The 25,862-nt window shown below is 48.8% G+C and overlaps 2 protein-coding genes across 8 annotated transcripts in view; one reads left to right on the plus strand and one right to left on the minus strand.

The window, feature by feature from the left end:
• The window catches only part of CFAP100 (cilia and flagella associated protein 100), a 52,024-nt gene extending 34,245 nt beyond the window's left edge, over positions 1-17,779 (plus strand). For all 4 annotated transcript variants that reach the window (XM_058725752.1, XM_058725755.1, XM_058725751.1 and 1 more), the window contains 4 exons: positions 14,107-14,242; positions 15,375-15,580; positions 16,535-16,628; positions 17,582-17,779. In XM_058725752.1, coding sequence (XP_058581735.1) covers positions 14,107-14,242; positions 15,375-15,580; positions 16,535-16,628; positions 17,582-17,695 — 550 coding nt within the window. In that variant the 3' untranslated portion in view covers positions 17,696-17,779. The remainder of the gene's footprint in view (positions 1-14,106; positions 14,243-15,374; positions 15,581-16,534; positions 16,629-17,581) is intronic.
• A 413-nt stretch (positions 17,780-18,192) lies between these two features.
• The window catches only part of ZXDC (ZXD family zinc finger C), a 38,461-nt gene continuing 30,791 nt past the window's right edge, over positions 18,193-25,862 (minus strand). For all 4 annotated transcript variants that reach the window (XM_058725750.1, XM_058725749.1, XM_058725748.1 and 1 more), the window contains 3 exons: positions 22,502-22,671; positions 21,070-21,171; positions 18,193-19,896 (listed from right to left, as the gene is read on the minus strand). In XM_058725750.1, coding sequence (XP_058581733.1) covers positions 19,810-19,896; positions 21,070-21,171; positions 22,502-22,671 — 359 coding nt within the window. In that variant the 3' untranslated portion in view covers positions 18,193-19,809. The remainder of the gene's footprint in view (positions 19,897-21,069; positions 21,172-22,501; positions 22,672-25,862) is intronic.

Here is a 25,862-nt window from a genome sequence, read left to right on the forward strand (position 1 = left end):
TGATCCCACTATAGGACATCCCAGAAAAGGATAACTATGGAGATGATAGAAGGACCAGGGGTTGCCAGGGGTTGGGGGGCGGGGGGAGGGATGAGTGAGTGGAGCACAGAGGATTTTTAGGGCAATGAAACAAGTCTGTGTGACACCTGATTACATGTCCTTATACATTTGTCTAAATCCATGGACTGTACGACACTAAGAGTGAACCCGCATGGAAACTGTGGACTTCGGGTGTTAATGACGTGTCAGTGTGGGTTTACCGACTGTAACAAATGTATGTCGGCGGCAGTGGGGGAGGCAGGTGGAAGGAGAGGATATTTGGGAACTCTCTGTACCTTCTGTTCATTTTGCTTTTAAAGACAAAGTCTCTACTAAAAAATATATACAGGGGCACCTAGGTGGCTCAGTCGGTTAAGCGTCCGACTTCAGCTCAGGTCATGATCTCACGGTTCGTGAGTTCAAGCCCCACATCGGGCTCTGTGCTGACAGCTCGGAGCCTGAAGCCTGCTTCAGAGTCTGTGTGTCCCTCTTCTCTCTGTCCCTCCCCTGCTCGCGCTCTGTCTCTCTCAAACATAAAATAAACATTAAAAAATTTTGTTTCGGGGCTCCTGGGTGGCTCAGTCGGTTGAGCATCCAACTTCAGCTCAGGTCATGATCTTGCGGTCCGTGAGTTCGAGCCCCGCGTCGGGCTCTGTGCTGACAGCTCAGAGCCTGGAGCCTGTTTCAGATTCTGTGTCTCCCCCTCTCTGCCCCTTCCTCGCCATGCTCTGTCTCTCTCTGTCTCTCAAAAATGAATAAACGTTAAAAAAAAATTTTTTTTAATTTTTGTTTCAAATATATACAACAGTAAACGAAGAGTCTGTTCCAACACTGGAAGGAAGAGCGGCCGTGTTAGAGAAAATGTCCAAAAAAAAAAAAAAAAAAAAATCCCAGAATTCCTCACTGCAAAGTTCTTCGTGATAGGCAGGAACTAGAAACAGCACACATGCCCACAGCAGGGAAGTGGACAAACCATTACTGCTGCTGTAGCAAAGGACTGCACACTTTATTCCCTCACAGAGAGAGGCCAGAGTTCCAAAGTGGGCCTCACTGGGCCACCATCAAGGCATCGGCAGGACTTTGTTCCTCTCTGGAGGCTGAAAGGGAGATCCTTTTGTTACCTTTTCTAGCTTCCGGAGGCCACCCGGGCCCCTTCCATTTTCAAACCAGCAACGCCAGCCGAGGCTTCTCACGCCGTGTCACCCCTGACCCTCGTTCCTGCCTCCTCCTTCCATTTCTGAGGACCCTTGTGATGACCCTGGGCCCGCCTGGGCAATCCAAGATCATCTCCCCAGCTCCAGGTTTGCTAGTTTGCAACCTTAACTCTATGTGCAGCCTTGGTTCTCCCTTGCCAAATCATCTACTATATCCACAGTTTCCTGGGATTAGGCATGGACACGTAAGGGGGTCCATACACACCATAGAAATCTATTCAGCAAGAAGAAAAGAACAAAGTATTAACACAAGGTGGCAACAACGTGGATGAACCTCACAAACATTATGCTGAGGAAAAGAAGCCAGGCGCCAAAGATGACCTACTATATTATTCATTTGAAGTGCCAGAACCAGGTATTGGTTAACGGTTGCTGCGTAAAAAACCATCCCAAAACTTAGCTTACTAGAACACATATATTATTTCGCCCTTTCTGTGGGTTGGGAATCTGGCCAGTTGGGCTGACTCCTCTGCTGTGGGGCCTCTCACGGATTGCTGTCCAGGTGGTAGCTGGGCTGTGGCCATCCCACAACTGCACTTGGGGAAAGAGCCACTTCCAAACTCACCCATGTCGCTGTTGGCAGGACTGGATTCCTTGCTGGCTGGAGGCCAAAGGACACTCTCCGTCTCTTGCCACATGAGGTCTCTGAAAAGGCAGCTTGTTTCTTCAAAGTGCGCGAGCTGAAAAGCCACCAGAGAGTCTGCAAGCAAGATGGAAGTCACGATCTTATGTAACCTAATCTCAGAAGTCACATCCTGTCCCACATTGAATTGGTTAGAAGCAAGCCACTGGGGCCAGCCCACATTCAAGGCTGTGGGTAACTTTGAGAAGACAGGTGTCACTAAGGTCCATCTCATAAGGGAAAAAAATGAATGGCGACATCAGCCCATTGGATGCCCGTGGCTAGGGAAGGGGAGGGAGTTGATACAAAGGGGCATGAGGAAACTTTTGGGGTGATGAAAAGGTTCTATGTCCTGATTATGCTGGTCCTTACATAGGTGTTTAAATTTGTCAAATCTCATCAGTTGGCACATAAAATGGGTGCATTTTCTGATAAGTAAATTAAACCTCAATAACAATATTTTTGGCAAACATAGGATTTTTTTAATGTTTATTTATTTTTGGGAGACAGATCATGACATGAGCAGGAGAGGGGCAGAGAGGGAGAGGAAGACACAAAATCCGAAGCAGGCTCCAGGCTCTGAGCTGTCAGCACAGAGCCTGACATAGGGCTTGAACCCATGAACCGTGAGATCATGACCTGAGCTGAAGTCGGACACTTAACCAACTAAGCCACCCAGGCGCCCCAGACTTTTTTTTTTTTAATGTAGGACCTTTTAAGGCTGTCTTTATCACTCACCTGTCTACATTGACTAGGTACATAAGGGCTGTAGGACGAGCCATCTCCTGCCTCCTTGGTTGAGAGAACAGCATCATTCATTCTTGGCCAGGGAGGACTGGGGTGAGGTGGGCAAGGCACCCAGAACATAACATTTTAGGGAGGTGCATGTGTGACCCCAAAGGTGAGCACTTCCTTGAATTTTGTGTACTGTGTCCCAGCCCCATTCTCTGCCTGCCTTGCTGCAATTTGTTTGAGATGCTCACTCTACAGTCCCTCCAGTGAGGGCCAAGAGGAGCCCAGCCCCAGAAAACGGACCCTCGGACGCAGAAGGGAGCACAAACACCCCGGGACAGCCTGAGGAAAGCTGCAGAGCCTGATCACCAGCGTGAGCTCCTCACTCCCAGCAGCCAGACAGCACAGAGGTGATGGGACCCAGGAGAAGAAGGCGAGCAGAGCCACTCAAGTGAGAGGAAGCCCAACCCCCCCTGGATTCAAGAAAAGAGAAACGAAGCCAGAATCCCTTCCTGGAAACCATGCAAACCTTCCTCTTGGAGAAACCAGCCCAACCAGGAGTTCAGAAAATAAGCAGAAAGGAACCCAGAAGAACCCCCAGACACCTAAAAGCTACAGTGAGCCAGAGGTAGGGGTGAGGGTCAGCCTTGCAGCAGCCGGAACCGCCACGGCGAGGCCAGCAACACACAAGGCACCGCAAGCTTCAGAAAGCACTTGCCAGCACTGACCTCTGGCTGAGGCAAGACCATGTGTGGGCTGAGTCTTAGCAGTCTTGCTAGGCACCTGCCACCATGGCTGCCCCTCAGACATGGAAGTGAGACCCCACGGCCCAGGGGAAGACCAGCCTGCACCTTTGCCTCTTGCCCAGGCTCCATCTTGGACACACAATCAAAGTGGCACAACTCATCTGAAGTCCTTGGTGCTGGACTTGCCCTGACCTGGAGCCTGAAGGACAAGCGAACAGGAAAATGTCATCAGAAACACGAGAAAATGCATTCATTAAGGGGATGAGTTTGAGACATGCAAGTAAATGTAGATTCTGCAGACATCAAGAAGCAGAGAGGCACGCTTGGGTGGAAGCAAGGATTAAGGGATTAAGACCACAATAAGGACTGGATGCAGCCAGCACATGAGTCAGCAAGGGGGACGACATTAAGCTGGGGACAGCTCCCAGAACTCCGTAGGAAAGGACACGGAGACGAAGCGACAGGACCCCAGGGAGATGGCGCGACAGGACCCCAGGGAGACGGCGCGCCGGGGTCGCGTGGAACGAATTCAGGAGATGGCCACACATGGAAGGGAGGAGCAAAAGTCAGCGCGGTGACGGATGAAAACTACCTGTACTGGAAGGCCAGGTGAACGTGCAGGGAGAGGCACCCACACTGCACACCCTCCCGCAGGGTTGAAGAGTGAGCAGAAGGCACGACACCAAGGGAGACAAGGAAAACAAACGAAACATCAGGTACCCTATAAAGGAACCAAAACTAAGTGCGTGTTGCCTGTTTCTCCCAAGCTCCTAAATGCCAGCCAGGGTCTAGGAGAGCATTGCTTTTGAGTTCGGTGGGGTGAAAGGGGTCTCTATTTCATTCTGTTTCCTTTTTCAATGTGGTCAAGTCCACATAACATCAAATTTATGTACCTTTACGTAGTGCAGCCATCCCCACCGTCCACCCCCGCTCCCCAGCTCTTTTCATCTTGTAGAACTGTTAACCAATAACTTGTTAACCAATAACTCTCCATTCTCCTGCCCCTCAGCCCCTGGCAAGCCACTGTGCTGTCAAAAATGTTTTGACTATTCCAAGTACCTCATATAAGTGGGATCATACAATATTTGACTTTTCGTAACTGGCTTACTTCACTTAATGTCCTCAAGGTTGATCCATTTTCCTTCCTTTTCAAGGTTGTATATAATATTCCACATTTTGTATAATAGACCACAATCTGTTTATTAGCCATCCATCCATCATACACACTTGGGTTGCTTCTACATTTTTAGCTATTGCAAACAGTGCTGCCGTGAACACGGGTATACGAATGTTTCTTCAAGACTGTTTTTAATTCCTTTGGGCATATACCCAAAAGTGGAATTGCTGGAACATACAGTATTTCTTTTTCTTGTATTGCCTCTGGCAGGTAGGAGTAGTGAAATGCCTTTCACTACTTCTACAGTGCTTTTTTATTTAAATTCAAGTTAGCTAACATACAGTGTAGTCTTGGCTTCAGGAGTAGAACCCAGGGATTCATCTCTTACATCTGACACCCAGTGCTCATCCTGAAGAGTGCCCTCCTTAATGCTCATCACCCATTTAAGCCACCCCCCACCTGTCTTTGCCCTAGCAACCCTCAGTTGGTTCTCTGTATTTAAGAATCTCTTGTGGTTTGCCCCTGTTTTTACCTTATTTTTCCTCCCCTTCCCCCTATGCCCATCTGTTGTGTTTCTCAAATTCCACATGAGTGAAATCATATGTCTTCCTCTTGCTGACTTATTTCAACTAGCATAATACCCTCTAGTTCCATTCCACATTGTTACAGAGGGCAAGATTTCATTCTTTTTGATGGCAGAGTAATACCACATCTTCTTTATCCATTCACCCATCAATGGACATTTGGGCTCTTTCCATACTTTGGCTATTGATGATGGCCCTGCTATAAACATTGGGATGCATGTGCCCCTTTGAAACAGCACATACCTAGTAGTGCAATTGCTGAGCTGTAGGGTAGTTCTATTTTTAATTTTTTGAGGACCCTCCATACTGTTTTCCAGAGTGGCTGCACCAGTTTGCATTCCCACCAGCAGTGCAAAAGAGATCCTCTCTTTCTGCATTCATGCCAACATCTGTTGTTGCCTGAGTTGTTAATGTTAGCCATTCAGACAGGTGTGAGGAGTTCTCTCACTGTGGTTTTGAATTGTATTTCCCTGATGATGAGCGATGTTGAGCATTTTTTCATGTGTCGGTTGGCCATCTGGATGTCTTCTTTGGAGAAGTGTCTATTCATGTCTTCTCCCCATTTCTTCACTGGATTATTTGATTTTTGGGTATTGAGTTTGGTACGTTCTTTATAGATTTTGGATGCTAACCCTTTATCTGATATGTCATTTGCAAGTATCTTCATTCATTCCGTTTGTTGCCTTTTAGTTTTGTTGATTGTTTCCTTTGCAGTGCAGAAGCTTCTTATTTTGATGAGGTCCCAAAAGTTCATTTTTGCTTTTGTTTTCCTTGCCTCCAGAGACATGAATAAGAACTTGCTGCAGCCGAGCTCAAAGAGGTTGCTGCCTGTTTTCTCCTCTAGGATTTTGATGACTTCCTGTCTTACATTTAGGTCTTTTGTCCATTTTGAATTTATTTTTGTGGTATATAGTATTTCTATCTTTAACTTTGGGATGCTATTTTATTGTAAATGGGACTGCTTTTGTTTTCCTTTTCAGATTTTTAATTATTTGTGTATACAACTGCAACTGATTCTGCTACTTCACTAAATTATTTAATTCTAACAGCTTTGTTGTGGAGTCTTTAGGGTTTTCTATCATCTGCATCTGTTACATCATCTGCATCATCTGATTTACATCATCTTCAAACAGATGATTTTATTTCTTCTTTTCCAACTTGGATGCTTTTTCTTTCTTTTTCTTAGTTGCTCTGGCTAGAACTTCCAGTACTTTGTGGAATAGAAGTGGCGAATGCAGGCCTCCTTACCATGCTTATTGATCTTAGAGGAACAGCTTTCAGTCTTTCACCACTGAGTATGATGTTTGCTGTGGGCTTTTCATATATGGCTTTTATTATATGGAGGTAGTTTCCATTTTCCTATTTTGCTGTTTTTTAGTGTTTGGTTAAATCCTTTTTCTGCACCAGCTGAGATGATCATGTGGTCTTTTTCCTTCATTCTGTTAATGTGGTATATTATCCTGATTCCTAGCATTCTAGGAGTAAGTCTCACTTGTGTTGTATAATCCTTGTCAAATTTGGCTGAATTCTGTATGCTAATATTTTAAATTTTGTGCATGAATGTTCATAAGAGATGTTGGTCTATAGTTTCTTTTCTTGTCAGTGCCCTTGACCAGCTTTGGTATCATGTTTATGCTGCTCTCATAAAATAAATTCAGAGGTGTTCCCTCTTCTTCAACTTTTGGGAAAATTTCAAAAGGATTGGTATTAGATTTTTGATTACTGATTCAATCTCCTTACTAGTTATAGGCCTATTCAGATTGTCTGTTTCTACATGATTTAGTCTTGATAGATTTTGTGTTTCTAGGAATTTGTCTATTTCATCGGTTGTCCAGTTTGGAGGCACACGGCTATTCATGGTACTGATCCTTCTTATTTCTGTAGGATCAGTAGTGATGTTCCCACTTTCATTTCTCATTTTAGTAACTTCAGTCTTTTTTTCCTTAGTCCATCTAAGTTAAGGGTTTGTCAGTTTTTTTGATCTTTTTGAAAAACTGTTTTTCTATTCTTTATTTTGTTTTTCTCCTTTCTTTTTTTTTTATATTAATTCCTTCCTTTTGCCGGCTTCAGGTTGAATTTGTTCTCCTTTTTCTAGAAGTTCCTTAAGTTGTAAAGTTAGATTGTTGGTCTGAGATCTTTCTCTTTTTTTAATGTAAGTTTTATAGTCATAAATTCTCCCCCTTAGCACCATACATTGTGCTGTTTCCCATAAGTTTTGCCCTGTTGTGTTACCAGGTGTCTTCATCTCTATTTTTTTTTTTTTTTGGCTAATTTCCTTATGATTTCTTTTTTTTCTTAATGTTTATTTTTTATTTTTGAGAGAGACAGAGCATGAGTTGGGGAGGGGAAGAGAGAGAGGGAGACACAGAATCTGAAGCAGGTTCCAGGCTCTAAGCTGTCAGCACAGAGCCCAACACAGAGCTCGAACTCATGAACCACGAGATCACGATCTGAGCCAAAGCCAGATGCTTAACCGACTGAGCCACCCAGGCACCCCTATGATTTCTTCTTTGATCCACTGGTTGTTTACAAAAGTGTTCTTTAATTTCCACAACTTTGTGAAATTTTCCAGTTTTGCTTTCGTTAACAATTTCTAACTTCATCTGATTTTTAACAGAAAAGATACTTTGTATGATATCTATCTTTTTATATCTATTGAAACTGAATTTGTGGCCCTAATATTTGGGACATCCTGAAAAATACCCCATTTGCACTTGACAGTGTATGTTGTTTTACTGGGTAGAGTTTTCTGTGTATGTCTGTTACATCTAGTTGGTATATTGCAATGTTTAAGTCCTCTGTTCCTTATCTTCTGTCTGCTTGTTCTTCCACTATTGCAAGGGGGATATTGGTCTCCAACCATTCTAGTTCTCCCTGTCAATTTTTGTTTTATATGTTTTGATAGTCTGTCATTAGGCATGTAAATGTTTATAATTGTTATATTTTCTTGGTGTAGTGGACATTTATTAATATATAATGCCTTCTTTGTCTCTTTTAAACTTTTCTGGTTTAAAGTATGTCTGATATTAGTATTGCTACTCTCATTCTCTGTTTTGGTTACTATTTGCAGGGAATATCTTTTCCCGCCCTTTCACTTTCAACCGGTTTGTGGCTTTGGAACTCAAGTGAGTCTCTTATAGACAACATATAGTTGAATCATGTGTTCTCCATTCTGCCAGTCTCAGTCTTTTGATTAGAGAGTTTAATCCATTTACATTTAAAGTAATTGATGAAATGGTGGTACTTGTGTCATTGTACCTTTTGTTTACTATATGCCTTATAGGTTTTTCCCCCATCTCCTGCAATACTGTTTTATTTGTGTTTAGTTGATTGTTTGTAGTGAAATGTTTAAATGCCTTTCTCATTTCCTTTTTATATATTCTATAGGTATTTTCTTTGTGGTTACCACAGGGATTACATTTAATAACCTAAATTTGAATCTCTACCACCATAACTTCAGTGACATACAAAACCTCTGCTCCTTTACAGTTCCATCTTCATCCTTTTTGCTGCTGAAGTCACAAACGTACATCTCTATACATCCTGTGCTCTAAAACATAAACTAAAAATTCTTTAAAATGCAGGAGTCTCTTAAATTCTGTAGAAAACAGGATTCAGAGTTACACTCCAAACAGTTATAGTAATGCTACCTTTATACTAATAATTATGTTTTCTTTAAATGTATTAGTCTCTTAGATCATTTGGAAATCAAAGAGTACAGTTTCAAACCAGTGTTAACTTATACTGGCTTCTAGGGGCCCCTGGGTTGCTCAGTCAGTTGAGCATCTGACTCTTGATTTTGGTTCAGGTCATGATTTTAAGGTTCTGGGATTGAGCCCTGTACTGAGCTCTGCACTGAGCATGGAGCCTACTTGGGATTCTCTCTCTCCCACTGTGGCCCTCTCCCCCACCCTCTCTAAATAAGTAAATAAATAAATAAATAAATAAAATTTATACTGGCTTTTAAAATTGCCCACATTTATGGGGCACCTGGTTCAATTGGTTAAGTGTCTGACCTCGGCTCAGGTCATGATCTCATGGTTTATGAGTTCGAGCCCCACGTTGGTCTCTGTGCTGACAGCTTGGAGCCTGGAGCCTGCTTCAGATTCTGTGTCTCCCTCTCCTTCTGCCTCCCCCCGACTCATACTCTGTCTCTCAAGAATAAGTAAAACATTAAAAAAATTGTTTTAATTGCCCACATTTTACCTTTATTGGGACCTTTATTCTGTCATACAACTTTAAGTTAATGTCTGATTTCATTTCACCATGCAGGACTCCCCTGGGCATTTCTGGCAGAGCAGGTCTACTGGTCACAAACTCCTTCACTTTTGTTTTTCTGGGAATGTCTTAACTTTACCCTCACTTTTAAAGGGAAGTTTTTCCAGATACAGAATTCTTGGTTAACACTTGGTTTTTTTCCTCTGAGCACCTTGAATATATTAGGTCTTCTGACCTCCAAAGTTTCTAATGAGAAACTTCTGATAATCTTATTGAAGATCTTCTGTATGTGATGATTTGCTTCTCTCTTGCAGCTTTCAAAATCCTCTGGCTTTGGCTTTTAATCATCCCATAACAGTTTGATTATAACAATCTCTCAGGGGGCGCCCAAGTGACTCAGTCGGCTAAGCATCCAACTTTGGCTCAGGTCATGTTCTCATGATGGGTGAGTTCGAGCCCCACATTGGGCTCTGTGCTGACAGCTCAGAGCCTGGAGCCTACTTGGATTCTGTGTCTCCCTCTCTCTCTGCCCCTCCCCTACTCACTCTCTGTCTCAAAAATAAATAACAAATTAAAATAATAATAATAATCTCTCAGTGTGGGGCTCTCTGATTTCCTCTTATTGGAGTCCCTTAGGCTTTTTCGATGTCTTTCATGTCTTTCATCCAATTTTAGAGTTTTCATCCATCATTTCTTCAAATCCTCTCCTCCCCCTTTTCTCTTCTTCTCCTGGGACATCCATGATGCATATATTAGTTCTCTTGATGGTATCCCACTAATTCCTTAGGCTCTGTTTGCTTTTTTCAATCTTTTTCTTCCTGTTCCCCAGCCTTGATAGTTTCCATTGTCCGATCTTCAAGATCACAGATTCTTCTCCCTGCTCAGAGCAGCCTTTGAATCCCTCTAGTGAATATTTCGTTTCAGTTACTTATCAGGTCCAGAATTTTTTTCTTTTTAGGTTTCCTATCTCTTTATTGATACTTTCATTTTATTTGCACATCATCTTCTTGACTTTCTCTGTATCTTCTTTTAGATCTTTGAGCATCTTTTTTTGACAGTTGTTTTGAAGTTTTTGTGGTATGTCTAACATCAGGGATTTGGGAGGAAATTTTCTGTTTATTTTTTTTTTTCCTTACTGAATGGGCCATACTTTTTGTTGCCTTGATTTTGTTGTTGGAACACTGAACATTTGAATCTAATAACGTGGTAACTCTGGAAATCAGATTTTCTCCTTACTCCATGGTGTACCGTTTTTGTTTATTTGAATGTTGTAGGCGGTCTCTGTGTTGAGAATCACCCTGAGGTGTAAACCTAGTCTTTTCTGAGACTTTCCCTTGGCATGCATGGTCACTGTCTAATTTTCCCCATATATGCTGTTGTTTGTACATGTCCTTGGTCTTTAATGTCTGGCTCTCCAAAGGGGAAAAGGCAAAAAAAAGTAGAGGGAGGAAAAAGAGCACTGGTCCTTTAAATCCCCTGGAAGTCAAGTGGACTTGTGACAATGAGGGAATGTTAAAACAGTGGCTGCCTGCCCATTTGCCTGTACCTCTGTGGTCAGAAGCACCAATCGGGGATCAGGGCAGAGATCCCCCGTTATTTTGGAGAACAGGGCCCTTAAAAAAAGGCTCACTCTAATTCCCAAGGCTGTGCTAGACTAAAATTAACTACAATTACCGTCCAAGCCTTCCCCTGGAAGTTGCAAGCTTTAGTAGACTCCAGAGTTCCAAAATGGCTTTATCAGATTCTGCCAGTACGATCGCTGTCCAGTGGGGACACAGATTCCTGATGGTCCTACTCTGCCATCTTCCTCTATTTCAAAGTATTTTATTTTTTTCTTTTTGCCGCTATTTCTGCAGGAATATGGTAACTTTCTCTTTTGAATGATCCTTATTCATATTTGGTGATGTTTGCCTTTTTCTTTAATACCAGTGGAGTGAACTTTCTAGCTATATGTCCCCAGGTATCTATGAAGGGATCATCTTTCTTGCTATCTTTCAAAAAACTTTTTATAACTTCTGCAGTTCGGCCCAATACCACTAAGGAAATCTCATACAGGGGCACCTGGGTGGCTCAACCGGCTGAGCGTCTGACTCTTGATCTCGGCTCAGGTCATGATCTCACAGTTCATGAGTTTGAGCCCCACATCAGGCTCTGTGCTGGCAGCACAGAGCCTGTAGGGGATCCTCTGTCTCCCTCTCTCTTTCTGCCCCTCCCCTGCTCAGCCTCTCTCTCTAAATAAATTTAAAGAAGGAAAAAGAAAATCTTGTACATATAAATGTACAAAAATGGAGAGACTAGTATCATGAGTCCCCAAGGGCCCATCACCAGCTTCAATACTGATCACCTCATAGCCGATCTCCTTTTCCCTAGACCCCACTGACTTCTCCGCCTCCCATATTATTCCAAATTCCAGGCACGTATCATTTCATCTGTAAGTACTCCAGTAGATCTCCCTCAAAAGATATGGGCTCTTTATCGTAACCACAGTACCATCGTCACATCTAAAAAAACAAAAACAAAACAGTAATCCTTAATACTGAATATCCATGATCCATAAATGATTGGAGTTTTTAAACTGTTGGTTTGAATTAGAATCCAAATAAGATCGTACTCTGCAGTTGGTTGTGTCGTTAAATCCCTTTTGATGCATAGGTTCCCTCTCCATCTTGTTGTCCCCCTGCAGTTCAGTTGTTGAAGAAACCAGGTCACTCTTCCAACAGTGAAGTGCTCTTTAGACTCTGGAATGGCTCCTAAAATCAGCACTTCTGACAAACACTCAAGTGACGTGCACACTGGTCTGAGGCCCGCTGCTGAGCAGTGGGTCCCTTATGCCTCTGCATTCCTGTCAATTGGTGGGATTTCACCGCGAAAATCCTGGCCCAACAGTGTTACATTTCAAGAGAACTATTTGGGAAAAGGTATCTTTTTATGCCAGTTACCCTGATAAGAAATAGAACAACGAAAACCCTACCACCATGTCTGCAGACCAAAGGCAAAATAGCACTGTACCAGCTGTAGGATCACACTTAGCAGTTAAGGCAATGACAGTGAAGGAAGTATTTAAGAAAAAAAAAAAAAAAGGTTAAAACTGAATGCAGTCACATGTCCTCTGGGAGGAGTACCACTGACCCCAAATGCACTCGTCCCTACGATGGGCACTCTGGGTTGGAGGGAAATTGGGCCTGACACCCAGGAGGTGCTTTATGCTGTCATCCCAGGTGACCTGCATGAGCCCCACCAGCACCTGGGTGGGTGGGTGGGGATGAGCTGCATGTGGTCTCTCTGGCCACCCACCAGCTGGTCCGTCTGGCCTGACCAGCTCAACCGCCCTCACACTCACAAGCTCCTGGCCTCGGCACTCAACCCCATAGCCAGGGGAGTGTAGCCTGCACCCCTGTGCTGGTGCATGTGACAGGCCGTGGGACCCGCAGCAGGCAAAGGGCCAGCAGCCCATGATGCTTTGTTTGCTTAGAGTTGAGAAAATGTCCATGGGTCCTATCAACAAATGGGGAGACAGCCACAGAATCATCATGGGGGTGGCAGGGTCCCTTTGGGCCTCCCAGGCACTGCTGGGAGTGGACCGGTGTCCATGTGCTCTAACTGGGACTTTCATGCAGCTGACCACAATGGGTGGACCTCTGTCAGCCAACACATGATGGTCGGTGTCTGCCATGACTGTGAAAGATCTTTAATTATTATTCTTTATTATTTCACTTAAAATTTGATTGTTGGAATTCTATTCCTAAATATATGCCCCAGAGAATTGAAAACAAGTCCTCACAAAAACGTGTGAGTGTTCACAGCAACATAATTCCCAGGAGTCAAAAGGTAGGACCTCCCCCCCCCAAATGTCTATTTCAACACAGTGTGGTCCATCCATATAGGGGACGGTCACACAATCATAACAAAGAACAGAGTTCTGACACACGCCACACTTTGGAAACATTCTGCTGAATGAAGGAGCCAGACACAAAGACCCCTGATGTATGGCTCCAGGTTTACGAGACGTCCAGGAGAGACACGCGGTGGGGGGGAGGAGGAGTGGACAACAGGGAGTGACTGCTAATGGGGACTGGGTTTCTCCGGGTGATGAAAATGTTCTAAAATGAGATGATGACGACAGTTGCAAATCTGACAACTACCGAATTGTACATTTTAAAAGAAGTGCCTGAGTGGCTCAGTCGGTTAAGCATCTGACTCTTGATTTTGGCTCAGGTAATGATCTCCTGGTTTGTGAGATCAAGCCCCATGTCGGGCTCTGTGCTGAGCGTGGAGTCTGCTTGGGGTTCTCTCTTCTCCCTCTGTCTGTCCCTCCCCCACCTGTGCGCATGCTCTCAAAATAAGCATTTAAAAAAGAATTTTCTAGGTATGTGAATTATACCTCAATAAAGCTGTTACTTTTTTTTTGTAGTGTTGATCATTAAAGATCTTAAATCTTTTTAATTTTTTTAATGTTTATTTACTTTTGAGACAGAGACAGAGACAGAGTGCGAATGGGGGAGGGGCAGAGAGACACACACACACACAGAATCTGAAAAGGCTCCAGGCTCCCGACTGTCAGCACAGAGCCCAATGGGGGGCTCGAACCCCCGAACCGTGAGATCATAACCTGAGCCAAAGTCCAGTGCGTAACCAACTGAGCCACCCAGGCACCCCTAAAGACCTTAAATCTTACCCCTGCATCTCAGCAGCATCTCTAACCCCTGGGCCACGCAGACCCTTCACAGTCATGGCCCCTAAGCCCTCAGGACCAGTGGCAGGGTGGTCGGGCTCTGAGAGGTGAAGTGCCCGGAGCAGCGCTGAGTGGGCGGGGCCCTGCTGGTCCCCTATCCAGGGACAGGGAAGTCAACCAGCTGAAGCAGTGGGTCAACACGCTGATGACGTCCATCGCCAAGGAAGAGGAGACAGTGGCCGAGCTGCAGCTCAAAGCTCGAGTGTTCCACTTCGGCGAGTACAAGGGCGCTCAGGAGGTAGGCCCCCGGTCAGCGGTCAGCGGGTGTGGAGGGAGTGTGGGCGACCACAGGCCTGGGGCCCGGTCCCTTCAAGAGCACCCCCGGGAGCACCCAGTGCCCAGCACTCAAAGCCAGTCCTGAGACACTGAAATGTTCTGGGGCAGCCACGCCCCTCGACACTTTCCAGGCTCTGTAAGCCTGACTGAGGGGCACCGGCTGGAGAAGGCCCTTGGTCCCCAAACTGGAGCCACCCCATGTACTTATGCCCCTTGGCTGCTCAGCTGCCCCCAGCACACCTCCTCCATTCCTTTGTCCTTCCATTCAACAAATACGTCTGCTTCTTCCACACCAAGTGTCCGGAAGGTGAGCCTGCCAGGAGGAAGAAGGCATGTCCCCAGGCCAGGCTGAAAGAGTGAGAGTGTTCTGAGAGCACAAAGGGCCAGGAATGTGCCGGGCAGTGGCACGACCTTCCTGACAGTGCCGCTGGGGTCACGGGCATGGCCCCAGCTTCCTAATTCAAATTCCTTCCTTCATTCAAATTACTGATGAGCACCTACTGTGTGCCAGCACCAGGCCAGGGACAAGAGGATGCCACGACAAGCTAGGCCAGTGCCACCGGCCTCCTGCCAGACAGACTCACTGGCTGCCGGCCTGAGCCTTTCTGTCGGCTGTTCCTCACTTAATCCTCACACCCAATCCATGTGGCAGGGGATGTTACATTTCTGAATGTCAGCGGGCTCAGAGGGAGGGGTTCATCTGCCCCAGGCCACACAGAAAGTAACTCACAGGACAGCGTCCAGTGGAGAGCCGAGGTCAGTCCAAGGGTGGAACAGGAAGGCTCCCTGGAGGAGGGGACTAGGCCACGTGCACAGCAAGGGAGCTGGGGTAGAGGCCGAGGCACAGGTGTGAGTCCCAGCGTGGGGGCTGGAAGCCTGGACCGGGCTGACCACAGGAGGGCAAAGGGGGTCAGGCAGCTGTGGCCTAGAAAAATCCAAGTCTCCAAGCTGTTTCTCCCAGTGATCCTGAGTGTGCCGGGCAGAGCTCGGGGAGGCCAGCCGTGTCTCAGCAAGGGGCCCTGGGTCTGGCAGGCTGTGCAGTGGGGGTGCACGGAGGCCCACGCAACCCCTCTGCGGGCCTGCCTGCCTTGCAGGACAAGCTTCTGGAAAGCCTGAACCGCAAGGTGCTGGACGTGTACCGGCACTGCATCGGCACCCAGCAGGAGTCCAACCTGGGCACTGTGCAGATGCTCACCATCATCGAGCACTACCTGAACGAGCTGCTCGAACACCTAGAGCATGTACCCCAGGTCAAGATCGAGCAGGCTGAGAAGGCCAAGGAGAAGGAGCGCCGCATGAGGTGAGAGCCCAGGCCCCTGTCCCACCGGGCCGCCTCACGCAGTAGGGAGGGCCCTGAGGGCGAGGATGCCCTCCACACCCCTGCCCCTGCTCCGGGCTGGCCTGTCCTCTGAGAGCTCCCGAACCAGGGAGAGAGGACCCTGATGCTCTGACCTCAAAGACGAAGCCAGGGGGTCTTCCAGAGGGGGCATCAAACTCAGCCCAGTGAGGGAAGGCCCTCTCCTGGAGTGGGAGACGACGTGGACTCGGGGAGCCCAGGAGCCAAAGTGAGGGTATGGACAGCATGGCCTTGCCCTGAGGACAAGGGGCAGCATTGGCCATTTTCTCCGATGGATGGGAGAGGGAGAGATTGGCGTTGCCAGAACCCAGGGGAGGGAAGGTGCAGACTCAGGGAGAAGCTGAGGAAGGCCGGTTTAGGGGCAGAGGCAGGCAGGAACACTTGGCAGTCATGGGTAGCATGGACCCATCCTCCAGGGGGAGGCCCAGGGAGCTCCCCACAGACCCAGTGGCTCCGCTGGCCTGGGGGGCTGCCTGCTTCATTCACTCCTGTGCAGGGCCCTGAGACACGGCCACCTGCAAAGAGCCATCTGCCTCTCCCACAAGCAAAGGGGCTCTTCCTCTGTGTCCCCTGTCCCGTACCCTGGTAGAAGCAGGCACTGGGCAAAAGTTTGATGAGCAGAGAGGCACACACAGAGGTGGACCAGTGACCAGGGATGGGGACCGAGGAACGTGGGCCTCCAAACGGTAGGAGCCGATGGACCAGAGCTGGGACCTCCAAAAAGCAGGGGCAGCAGCCAACCTGGCCTGGCAGGGAAGGGTGAAGAGTGGGGAGTTCTCTCAGAGGGAGGGCCATGGCCTGACAGAAGGCTGCATCAAGGAGCTAGGAAGGGAAGCTGGCAGCCTTCCCAGGCTCCTCCTGTCTTTTGATGTGTCCTGTGCTGCCCCCCGCACCCAGACTCCGGGAAGAGAAGGTGCTGATGCAGAAGCAGCTGCAGGAGGAGCGTCTGCAACGGGCCCAGGCTCGGGCCCAGGCAGAGATCAAGAAGAAGGTGGGCATGGTGGCCCTGGGGAGTCACTGCTGGGGAAGGGGCCCCACCGGCAGGCATGGTTGGGGCCGGGAGGGGCTGAGGGCCTGGCTCACACCGTTTGCAGAAGCTACTGCTGAGACCCCGGGGGAAAGACGGAGCCATCAGAGCAAGGCGGGGGTAGAGCAGGGTCTCCCGGTCCTGGCCCACCGATCCCGCTGCCCCTCAGGGCTGCCCTCCACCTCCGGACCCGCTTCCTCTGCGAGTCCTCCCCTGGGGCTGCCTGCCCTCTCGCACAAGCACTCCTGGTGACTGGCCTGGCTGCGCACTCCCGGCCCTGCCCAGGTGCAGGCCCCCGGCTCAGCCCCCGCAGGGTCCCACTGTACCACCTACACTCCAGCACGACCCCATCACTGCAGCTCATCCTCTGTCACTAGGGGTCCCCCCGGCCACCCCACAGGGAACAGGTTCTGGCCCTGGCAGCAGGAGGTGTGCTCCCTCAAGCAGGCCCAGGCCTGAATACAGCCCCCAACAGACAGATGAGGCCAAAGGGCCACTCTGAAAGGTAGCACTCTCCATGCTGTCACGTGGGGATGGCAGACACTGGGGCGGGGCGTCTCCTCCTGAATCCCCAGCGCAAAGGAAGTAGGTTCCCTCTGTTCAGCCAGGCATTCCCAATCCGTTTTGAGGTACATCCCTGCACACACACACACACACACATAACACACACACATATCTAGGGGCCGGCACCCCAGGGAACAGGCTTCATAAACGCGGGCTGGACTCACTCCCGGGGCACTGAAGGGCAGCTCCGGCCCAGAGCCCACAGGCTGAGCAGAGGCTGGGACCTCCACGGGGTCCCCCGGCCTCAGCTCCGCAGCCTCGAGAGGCATGCTGCCCGGTGTCTGGGTGTCTAGGCGGCACCTTCCGGCGCAGCAAGGCTGCAGAGCGCAGGCTCACAGGGTCTTACTCTGCAGAGAGGCAGGAGGCTGGTGTGTCGCTCCCAGCTCCCAGTCCTGAAAATAAAGGTGGAGCCTGAGCACGTGCTGATGGACAAGGAAAAGGAGGAGCAGCTGCTGTTCTTCACCTAGCCCTCCAGTGCTGGCCGGCCCCTCTGCCCACAGCACGGCAACAGCAGCAGCAGGAACCCCGGGCAGGGCAGGGCAGGGCAGGGCGGTCGGCTGGACGTGGCTGGCGCAGGATCGCTGTGCCCCCGCCCCCCCCCCCCACCGTGGCCTCCTGCTGTGTTCCCTTACCTGTGTGAAATAAACTCTCCCTCTCTGGTGTCTTGATGGCCTGTTGCAGGAGGCAGGTTGCTTTCCACCTCCATGCCTTGCCCTTTAATCCCTCACCCCTGAACAAATGCTAGAGGGAAGGAGCCCCTGCTGCCCTCATCCGAGGTGGCTACTTTGAGAAACAAGGGCCAGTTCCACGCAGAGGTGTGATGGGAGACTAGCCCCAACGCAGGGACAAGAAAAGGAGGCAGCGGGCTGAGCAGATGAAAGGGTTATTACTCCTGACTGAAGGAAAAACAGGACCTCGACGCTATGCACACAGTTCTGTGAATGAAGCCAGGGGACATCTCCAGTGCGTGATTATACAAAAACTTTTATTCATTTGTACTAGAAATTGGGCCCGTTGCCACCAGGGAACCTAGTGCCCAGAAAACTGACGGCCAGTACCAATCACTTCACAGTGGTGGACATTCACAGGGGGACGTTCCGGGGAAAGGCCCAGCGACACACCCGAGAGAACATTCCTGTGGCCTGCCCCCTCCTCCCATCAGAAGGACAGCACAGTGTGATCAACAGGCCACTTTGCCCCCAAGGCCACCCTGGCAGGCAGGCTGGCTCCTTGTAGAGAGAAGGGGCTTCCGGGCGACCTGGAGGCCAAGGTGCCAGATGGACACAAAACTTTAGTCTGTGCCGCAGCACAGAGTTCTGTGGGTAAAGACCATTCATAAATGGGGCCCAAGTTCCTTTGGAGGGAGCAGCAGCCTGGACAGACAGCACCTCAGAGCAGGACAGAGAGAGGACTCACAATCAAATGCTGGGGTGATTCTCAAAAGCCCAAGTCCAGAAACTCAAGTAATGAAGAAACACAAAACAGAGTTTGGACAATTCCAAGTCCAACAACCCAAACAGCATCTGAACAAACATGCACTTCCAAAGGCACAAGGCAGAAAACCAGCATTTCTGAGTGACCCTGTGTCCAGTCCCGCTAACAAACAAATAAATATGTGCAAGGTTATCAGCTCGCCTTCTATGGCCAGACAGACCGTACTCCGTAGAAACGTACAGTGACACAGTAGATGCACATGTGCAGCCTCAGCAACAAACACACACGCCACTGTCCCTGTCCTACATGTGACGTGTAGGACTCAGGACATGACTTTAGAAGCTGCGGACGAATTATCGTTAAACATTAATAGCCAAATCCAGAGTTCGGAAAAATTACCTTTGAAGTTTTAACTCTAACATTCCCGAATCGGGAGCTTCAAATCTGCTCTATGCAGAGGCCTCACTAACAGGACACCAGGTGCTCCACTTCACCCCCATCATTTTCTTCTCATGCCAGCCACCTGCCTGGTCCTGCCAAAACGTGGATCTGAATTTGGCTTCACTGGGACAACAGGGCTGCTTCTGCCCCAGAGGGTGACAAAACCAACCCAACTACAAACACCCAAGGGGGTGGGAAACAGCCTGTTAGCTGAGAAAGGGAAAACAGTTTCTAGGTCTGTCTCAGGCCAAATGCTAAAACACAGAAGCTGAAAGACCCCACTTAGATTTACTACGGATACAGTCGTACTTGACTAGGGAATCTGTACCCCACCCGACTGCCTGCAGAAGTCTGTTTTCTTAATGCAGCAGGTGCTCCACAGTTTAGATCAAATTGGACAAAGGCTGTCCGTGCACAGCCAAGTACAGAAAAGGCATGTGCTTTTGCCCCTGAAGGCAATCCTTGCCTCACGAAGCACTTTGCTCAGATAAGGCAATTTCAGCTAACACAGCCCCAAACCGGTTTCTGATAAAATGTAAGGAAGATATTTTTGAGAAATGTGCCCAAAAGTCTCCAAAGCACTCGGCTAGCCTCCTGAGCAGAAACCACGTGGGGGCTCACTCAGGCCTGTGAGAGCACGTAATGGGAGTCCTGGGGGACACGGACCAGAGGCATCACCCTCGGGTCCCCAGGCAGAGGGCTGCTGTCACTGTAGGTCCTGCAGATTGATGGTGCTCCTTGCACACTGCACGTCCTCAGGCTCGGCGTCCCCTCCAGCTGCAGGAAGCACTTCCTGAAAAAACCAAGCAGAGCAGTGAAGGACGGGGCAGGGCTGGGGGTGGGGGGAGGTGCGGAACCACCTCCCGGACGCAGCCCTGCAGCCACACACAACCAGCAGCATAACCCATGGGCCGGCCGGTAGGGCACCTCTCCCTGTTCTCGACTCGAGTCTTGCTTTCCCCTTATTATATAGTCTTCGAAGAAAGGAATTTTAGCATAAACAAAAAAGGAAAAGTGAACTTAATAATATTGTGTTGCAGGTTTGCTCATAAATGTGACTGTCCTTGTTTATCTCATAGCCCTTTTCCCCATTTTGTATGTGGGTCGCACCCTTCCCAGTTCCCAACTGCCCCCTGCATCATCACTGACCACCCAGGACTCTGGCCTCCCGGCCACACCATCACCCACCTAACCCACCCCCTCCTGCCTGAAGAATATTCCCACAGCATTAGATTCAAGGCGACGGTGAACATCTTCTGGCTAGTTATTTGTACACTACCAGGCTTCTTTAAGAACCATCTAATGAGTGGGAATACCAGACAGAATGGAGTTGACATCTGTGAGGTTTTCTGAATATAAGTTCCCAAACTACGTTCCAAGGACAGTCTGGGGCCCCACCGCTCCTCTGTATACCAGCACTTGACTCAATAGTTATTTTTGGTATTGAGGAAAATGCTCAACAGCCCAATTTGAATACAAGAAAACTAAAATTACTGCGTATGTGGATTTTAAAAACATGTATTTAAACTGAATTGTTAGAAGTTCGATTAGCTACATACTCTCACTATTGTATAGCCAAATCTAAATTACCCATTGCCGCCTATACCCACTGGCTTATCCACTTACTTAAGCAAACTAATTTTTCTGGGTCTATTTTCCCACAGGTTAAAAACTGGCCAGCCTGTTTCCCAGAAAAAGTGACTAGAATTTCTAAATATAAAATACTTGAGGAGTATATTCAATTTCACATTACAAGTAGGAGCTACAATGGTGAACATATCTGATCTTTCTTACCAGCCTTTTATTTCTTGGTCATTCACCCATCTTTCTAGAAAGCCGCAAAAGATCCTGGCAATGAACCCAATGGGTCTCCATTCAACACCTACCTCAGTAAAACAAGCCTCAGAAAGCCAGAAGCTTCTGACAGTCTTACTAACAAAGCCAAAGAGTTGTAAGGCATCCACACCTGGAGGACATAGACGGGCAAGTCGACAGCCAACAGGGGGTGGAAGGCGGAAGGCTGCGGGCTGAGAACCAATGGTGAGACGGCTTCACCTGAGGGGTCGTCCTGGGGAGGCAACAGCACGTGTTTCATTTACCAGCCATGGCAACATTCCTCACCTTGGCCTGAGGAGTCCCCGTCAATGTGCTATACCCACCCACCCCGGATTCCAGGCAGGGCAACACAGGGAGCCACGTGAGGCCTGAGGACCCAGCAGTAACTGGAACTGGGCAGGGGGCTGCCTGCCCTTCCTCCTGGTCCTCAGCCTCTCATCTTGCTCCCAGCTGGAGACCCATACCACCTGCCATCTGGCTGTCCCCCACTCCCAGGCCCTTTCCCTGGAGCTCCCCCCAACTCAATACCGCCCCTCAGTCTAGGCTGTTCCTCAACTCTGGCGGAGGCTCCCAGCCCCTCCAGCTCTCCAGTGGCCGCCTCACCCTACACAGGAAGGCCCCCCTCTGCCCCAGCCCACCGTCGAGAAGGGATAAGACGGCACAGGTCTCCTGCAAGGGGGAGGCTCCTAGGCCCCTAATCATGCAAGTAAGAAAAGGGACACTGGCTACCATTTCAGCTTCATTGGCATGCCCGGCCCACAGCCCCGCCACTCAACTCCTGGTGCCGGTGCCACTGTCAACACCATCATTCCCACTTCTTAGACAATAAAACTGAGGCCCGGCGTACGTAAGTAGCTTGCCCCAGACAACACTAGCTAGAGAGGGAAAGGCAGAGAATCAAAAGTGAGTTTTCTCCACCTCAAAGCTCACACCTTCTATCGGGTGTCTCTTAAACAGCAGCTCCTCCCTTTGCAACAAGCGCCTTTTCTGCAACGGTGCCAGCTTTCCCGGGGGAAAGCACCTTAAACATAAAGGCTACGTCCTCCGTCGCACTGAGCACCCCCCACACACAGGGGCGCCAAGCTGCCTGAGGAAGCCCCTTCCGCCCCCCCACTGAGAAGACAAGTGAGGTCTGGGGAAGGGCAGGCAGGGGAGGGTGAGGAGTCAGGCACCACAAGGCGTCCTCTGGCCAGCCTCGGGCAGCCCTTACGGCTGCTAGGAGGCCTCAGGCAGGAGTGGGGCATGGCACCCCCACTTCACAGAACTCCAAGTGAGGTGTGGCACGCAGACCGCACGGGGGCAGTGCGGACACTGAAGCGTCAATCCTCGTAAGGATGAAAGCTCGGACAAGTACAGAGAGACAGGACAGGAGGACAGGAAAAGCTGGGGTGACAGAGCGATCATCCAGTGCTTGGGATGGTTAGAAGTCGAGAGGCGGTTAGAAGTCTCTCAGTTCCTGAGAGGAAGGAGCACTGGACAGCTGCAGGCCCAGGGAGGTGCAGCCTGAAGCCTGGCCCCCGGCTGCCGCCCGGCCAGCGTCCTCCTGGCTCGCTGGGTCTTACCTGCAATAACTGGACCTGAACACACGGCATCCCAGCTGCTGGAGCGGGTCCTGGCAGACCTCCACCGGGTACCACAAGGTTCCCACACAACCAACCGGTCTGGCTTGCGTGCAAGTGAGTAGGACTGACTTTGCCACCTTTCATCTTCCTCTGAGCAGACCCCGAGGCTCCTGAAATGAAACAGACCAGCCACATGCAATATACAGTGTGACTGCGCAGGCCCCTGCCCTCACGGGGGCCCCACTCTGGGGCCACACGGTCCCGTTGTCACGGTGCACAGCTCTGCAGGCTTAACACGAGTCAACAGGGAGAGTCGGGGGGGTTAAGAGACGAAAAGAGCCGAGATTATGATCAGAAAGTTTAGCAAACTCACACACGTCTCCTGGACGCGCAGCAATCAGACCCCAGGTGCCCATTTCTTGGCGGGGGGGGGGGGGGGGGGGCAGAGGCTCCTCCTTACCCTGCAACCCCAATACTGCAGGCACACAGGAGACCCGACACCGTGGCACACAACCACTGCGTGGAGCAGCAGAACCACAGAAGCGGAGAAGGGAAGAAAGCGGCCATCACACCCCACCCTCGGGCACCACGGCACGTGCCCAATCGCTGCCAAATCCTTCAAGCTGTTTTCTGTCCGGTTCCTCTGCAAGAGTCATCGCTTCACTGATTTCATAAAAACACGCTTTTCAAAATACTTAAGTACAAAGAAGAAAGAAACGATCCAGACGCCCAGAAAGGGGTTTTCTAACACCCATGTGGCTTGTGAGCAGGGGGGAAACCCCAGAGACCAGCGGCCTGGATTCAAATCCTGGCTCCACCAAAGACTCTGGTACCTGACCTTGGACAAGAAACCTAAGCTCCGGCCTCGGTGTTCCCTACCTGTGACATGGGAACAATACTCCTTACCTCAAAGTTTTGGGAGGATTAAATAAGTATGTGATACGAGTTGAGAACAGTGCCTGGGTCACGGTAAGCGCCAAGGAATTTTAGGTGCTGTTGATTGCTGGGTACAGACAGCCCTGGACACGTGTACATGAATGGCTTCGGAAAGACAGTTTTACAATGAGTATCGCACAACTTCATGTTAGTAAAAGCACTTGCTTCTGTTGAATTTAATAAAATGAAAAGGAACAAGTGAAACTGAACAAGTGAAACCGAAGGACTTGCTGAACGTCCAGAAAGCATTTCCTCATGATAATTTCTAATGATCTAATGGGAAAAGAGGAAAAATGTGAGAGGCTGCATTCTTCCTTTAGGTCTCGTACTCTGAGTTTCCATTTTAAACGGGAACGGTCAACTCTGGCACACAGGACGGGCCACCCCTGTTGGCAGCGAGTTTTCCTTTCACCTTGATGCCAAAACCAGCCTAGAGGGCCCAACTCTGGAGCCGCACTATGTGTTACCTGTGTGCACCCCACCACTGCCTGCCTGATCCTGCCCATCACCCTCGCGGTGTTTCCCGCATGCCCAGCGCACCCGACTGGCAGGAAACTCCAGGATGATGTCTCCTTAACCCTCAGCACTTGACAGACTCAGCTCGGGGGGGTGCTGTAGGCCGCAGTGTGTTTCCACCCATGGCCTGCTCTTTCCCTCCTGGGTGTCTGAGGGATTCATCTTTGTGGCAAGTCTCGGTTTTTCCCGGGGGCACATTTAGTGCCCCCCTTCACTGCAGGGAATCGCAGTTCCATTACAGCCCTAAGTACTTCCTTCTCGTTTCTGTCTGCCAGGTTCTCTGCCTCAGGGAACCCAATCCCTCCTGCTGGATTAGCTCTGGCTGTTCTCCATGCTCCTCCTAACTGCTCTGCATGCTTTCAGACAGCAGAGCAAGGCTGGGACAAGGGTGAGGAAGCAAGGCGAGGTGCTAAGGCACGGGATCCACTCACTCTTCTTTAACAGTAAAGAAATTCCATGTCACTTCCTATTCTCCCTGAACATGCTTGATGTTCCACTCCACTCTGGAATTTTACCTGACGCACTGTTCTGCTTTGAAGTCTTCAATGACCCTAGCATATCTCCCTGAGATAAAAAATATGTACATAAATTAAAATTTTAGGGGCGCCTGGCTGGCTCAGTTGGTTGAGCGTCCGACTCTTGATTTTGGCTGAGGTCATGATCCCAGGGTCATGGGATCAAGCCCTGCATTGTTGGGTTCTGCACTGAGCATGGAGCCTGCTTGAGATTCTCTCTCTCTCTCTCTCTCTCTCTCTCTCTCTCTCTCTCTCTCCCTCCCTCCCTCCCTCCCTCTGCCCCTCTCCCTCCTCACACTCTCTCTCTTAAAACTAAACTAACTAAATTAAATTAAATTAATTTTAGGGGTGCCTGGGTAGCTCAGTAGGTTGAGTGTCTGACTCTTGATTTAGACTCAGGTCATGATCCCATGGTTCATAAGTTCAAGTCCCATGTCAGGTTCTGCACTGACAGTGCAGAACCTGCCTGGGATTCTCTCTCTTTCTCTGCCCCTCCCCTGGTCGTGTACATTCTCTCTCTCTCTCAAAATAAATGAATAAACTTTAAAAAGATAAAATTTTAGTTTAAAAACTTATTTCAATATACTTTCTAGGAGTTAAAATCATCTGAAAACCTGCATCACCATTGCAATTAGTAATGCAAACCCAACCAAAATAACAGAACATACTAGAAACTCTGATAATTATGAAATGTTAAAAATAAAATTGTACTGATGTATCGAGAACAGTGTGACGGCCTGTCTTCCAGGAGGCTCATGTGGCTGTGTGTAAGTATTACTCATTGCTAGACTCAAACGGGGTCAACATACATTTTTGCTAATTAAAAAAATATTACAGATAAATGCTTGTGTGCTTTAAATGTAATTTCATCACAATTATAGCACCCTGCAGCTGCAAATTCAGCTCCTTTGGGCAGCTCAGGGCAACTACACGAATGAGTGCGAGCACCACGGTCAGCATGCACCGTCAGGATGGTGCCTGTTTCTCACAAAAGGTCCAATTTCGTTTTTCAGGTCAAACAAACATATTGCAACATGGATCAAGGGATGTTATGAAAATCACTATGAAGGAAAGCACCAAATAATGTACCTTTTTAAGCTACTTTTAAAAGCAAGATTTAAATATGTGTTATCTAATACTTACTAGCCAGCTCTATAAGATAAAAGCAAGGTCATTCTGAGCCACTCCTCATTTATTTCACAATGATTCAATGACAAGTGCGTAGACCACACTCTATCTTACCTATGAAGCAAGAACTATGATCAAAGCATCGTATCTCTTCAAAACATGTGCTAGCCTGTATGTCATGCAACTAGGGGGAAATGAAGTAAAAATGCTGAGAACAGAATCAGAAATAGATCCCACTTAATTTTCCCAGACAACAGCATTAACAT

This window comes from Neofelis nebulosa, chromosome 4, assembly GCF_028018385.1.
Source record: "Neofelis nebulosa isolate mNeoNeb1 chromosome 4, mNeoNeb1.pri, whole genome shotgun sequence".
In the NCBI taxonomy this organism is placed as follows: domain Eukaryota; kingdom Metazoa; phylum Chordata; class Mammalia; order Carnivora; family Felidae; genus Neofelis; species Neofelis nebulosa.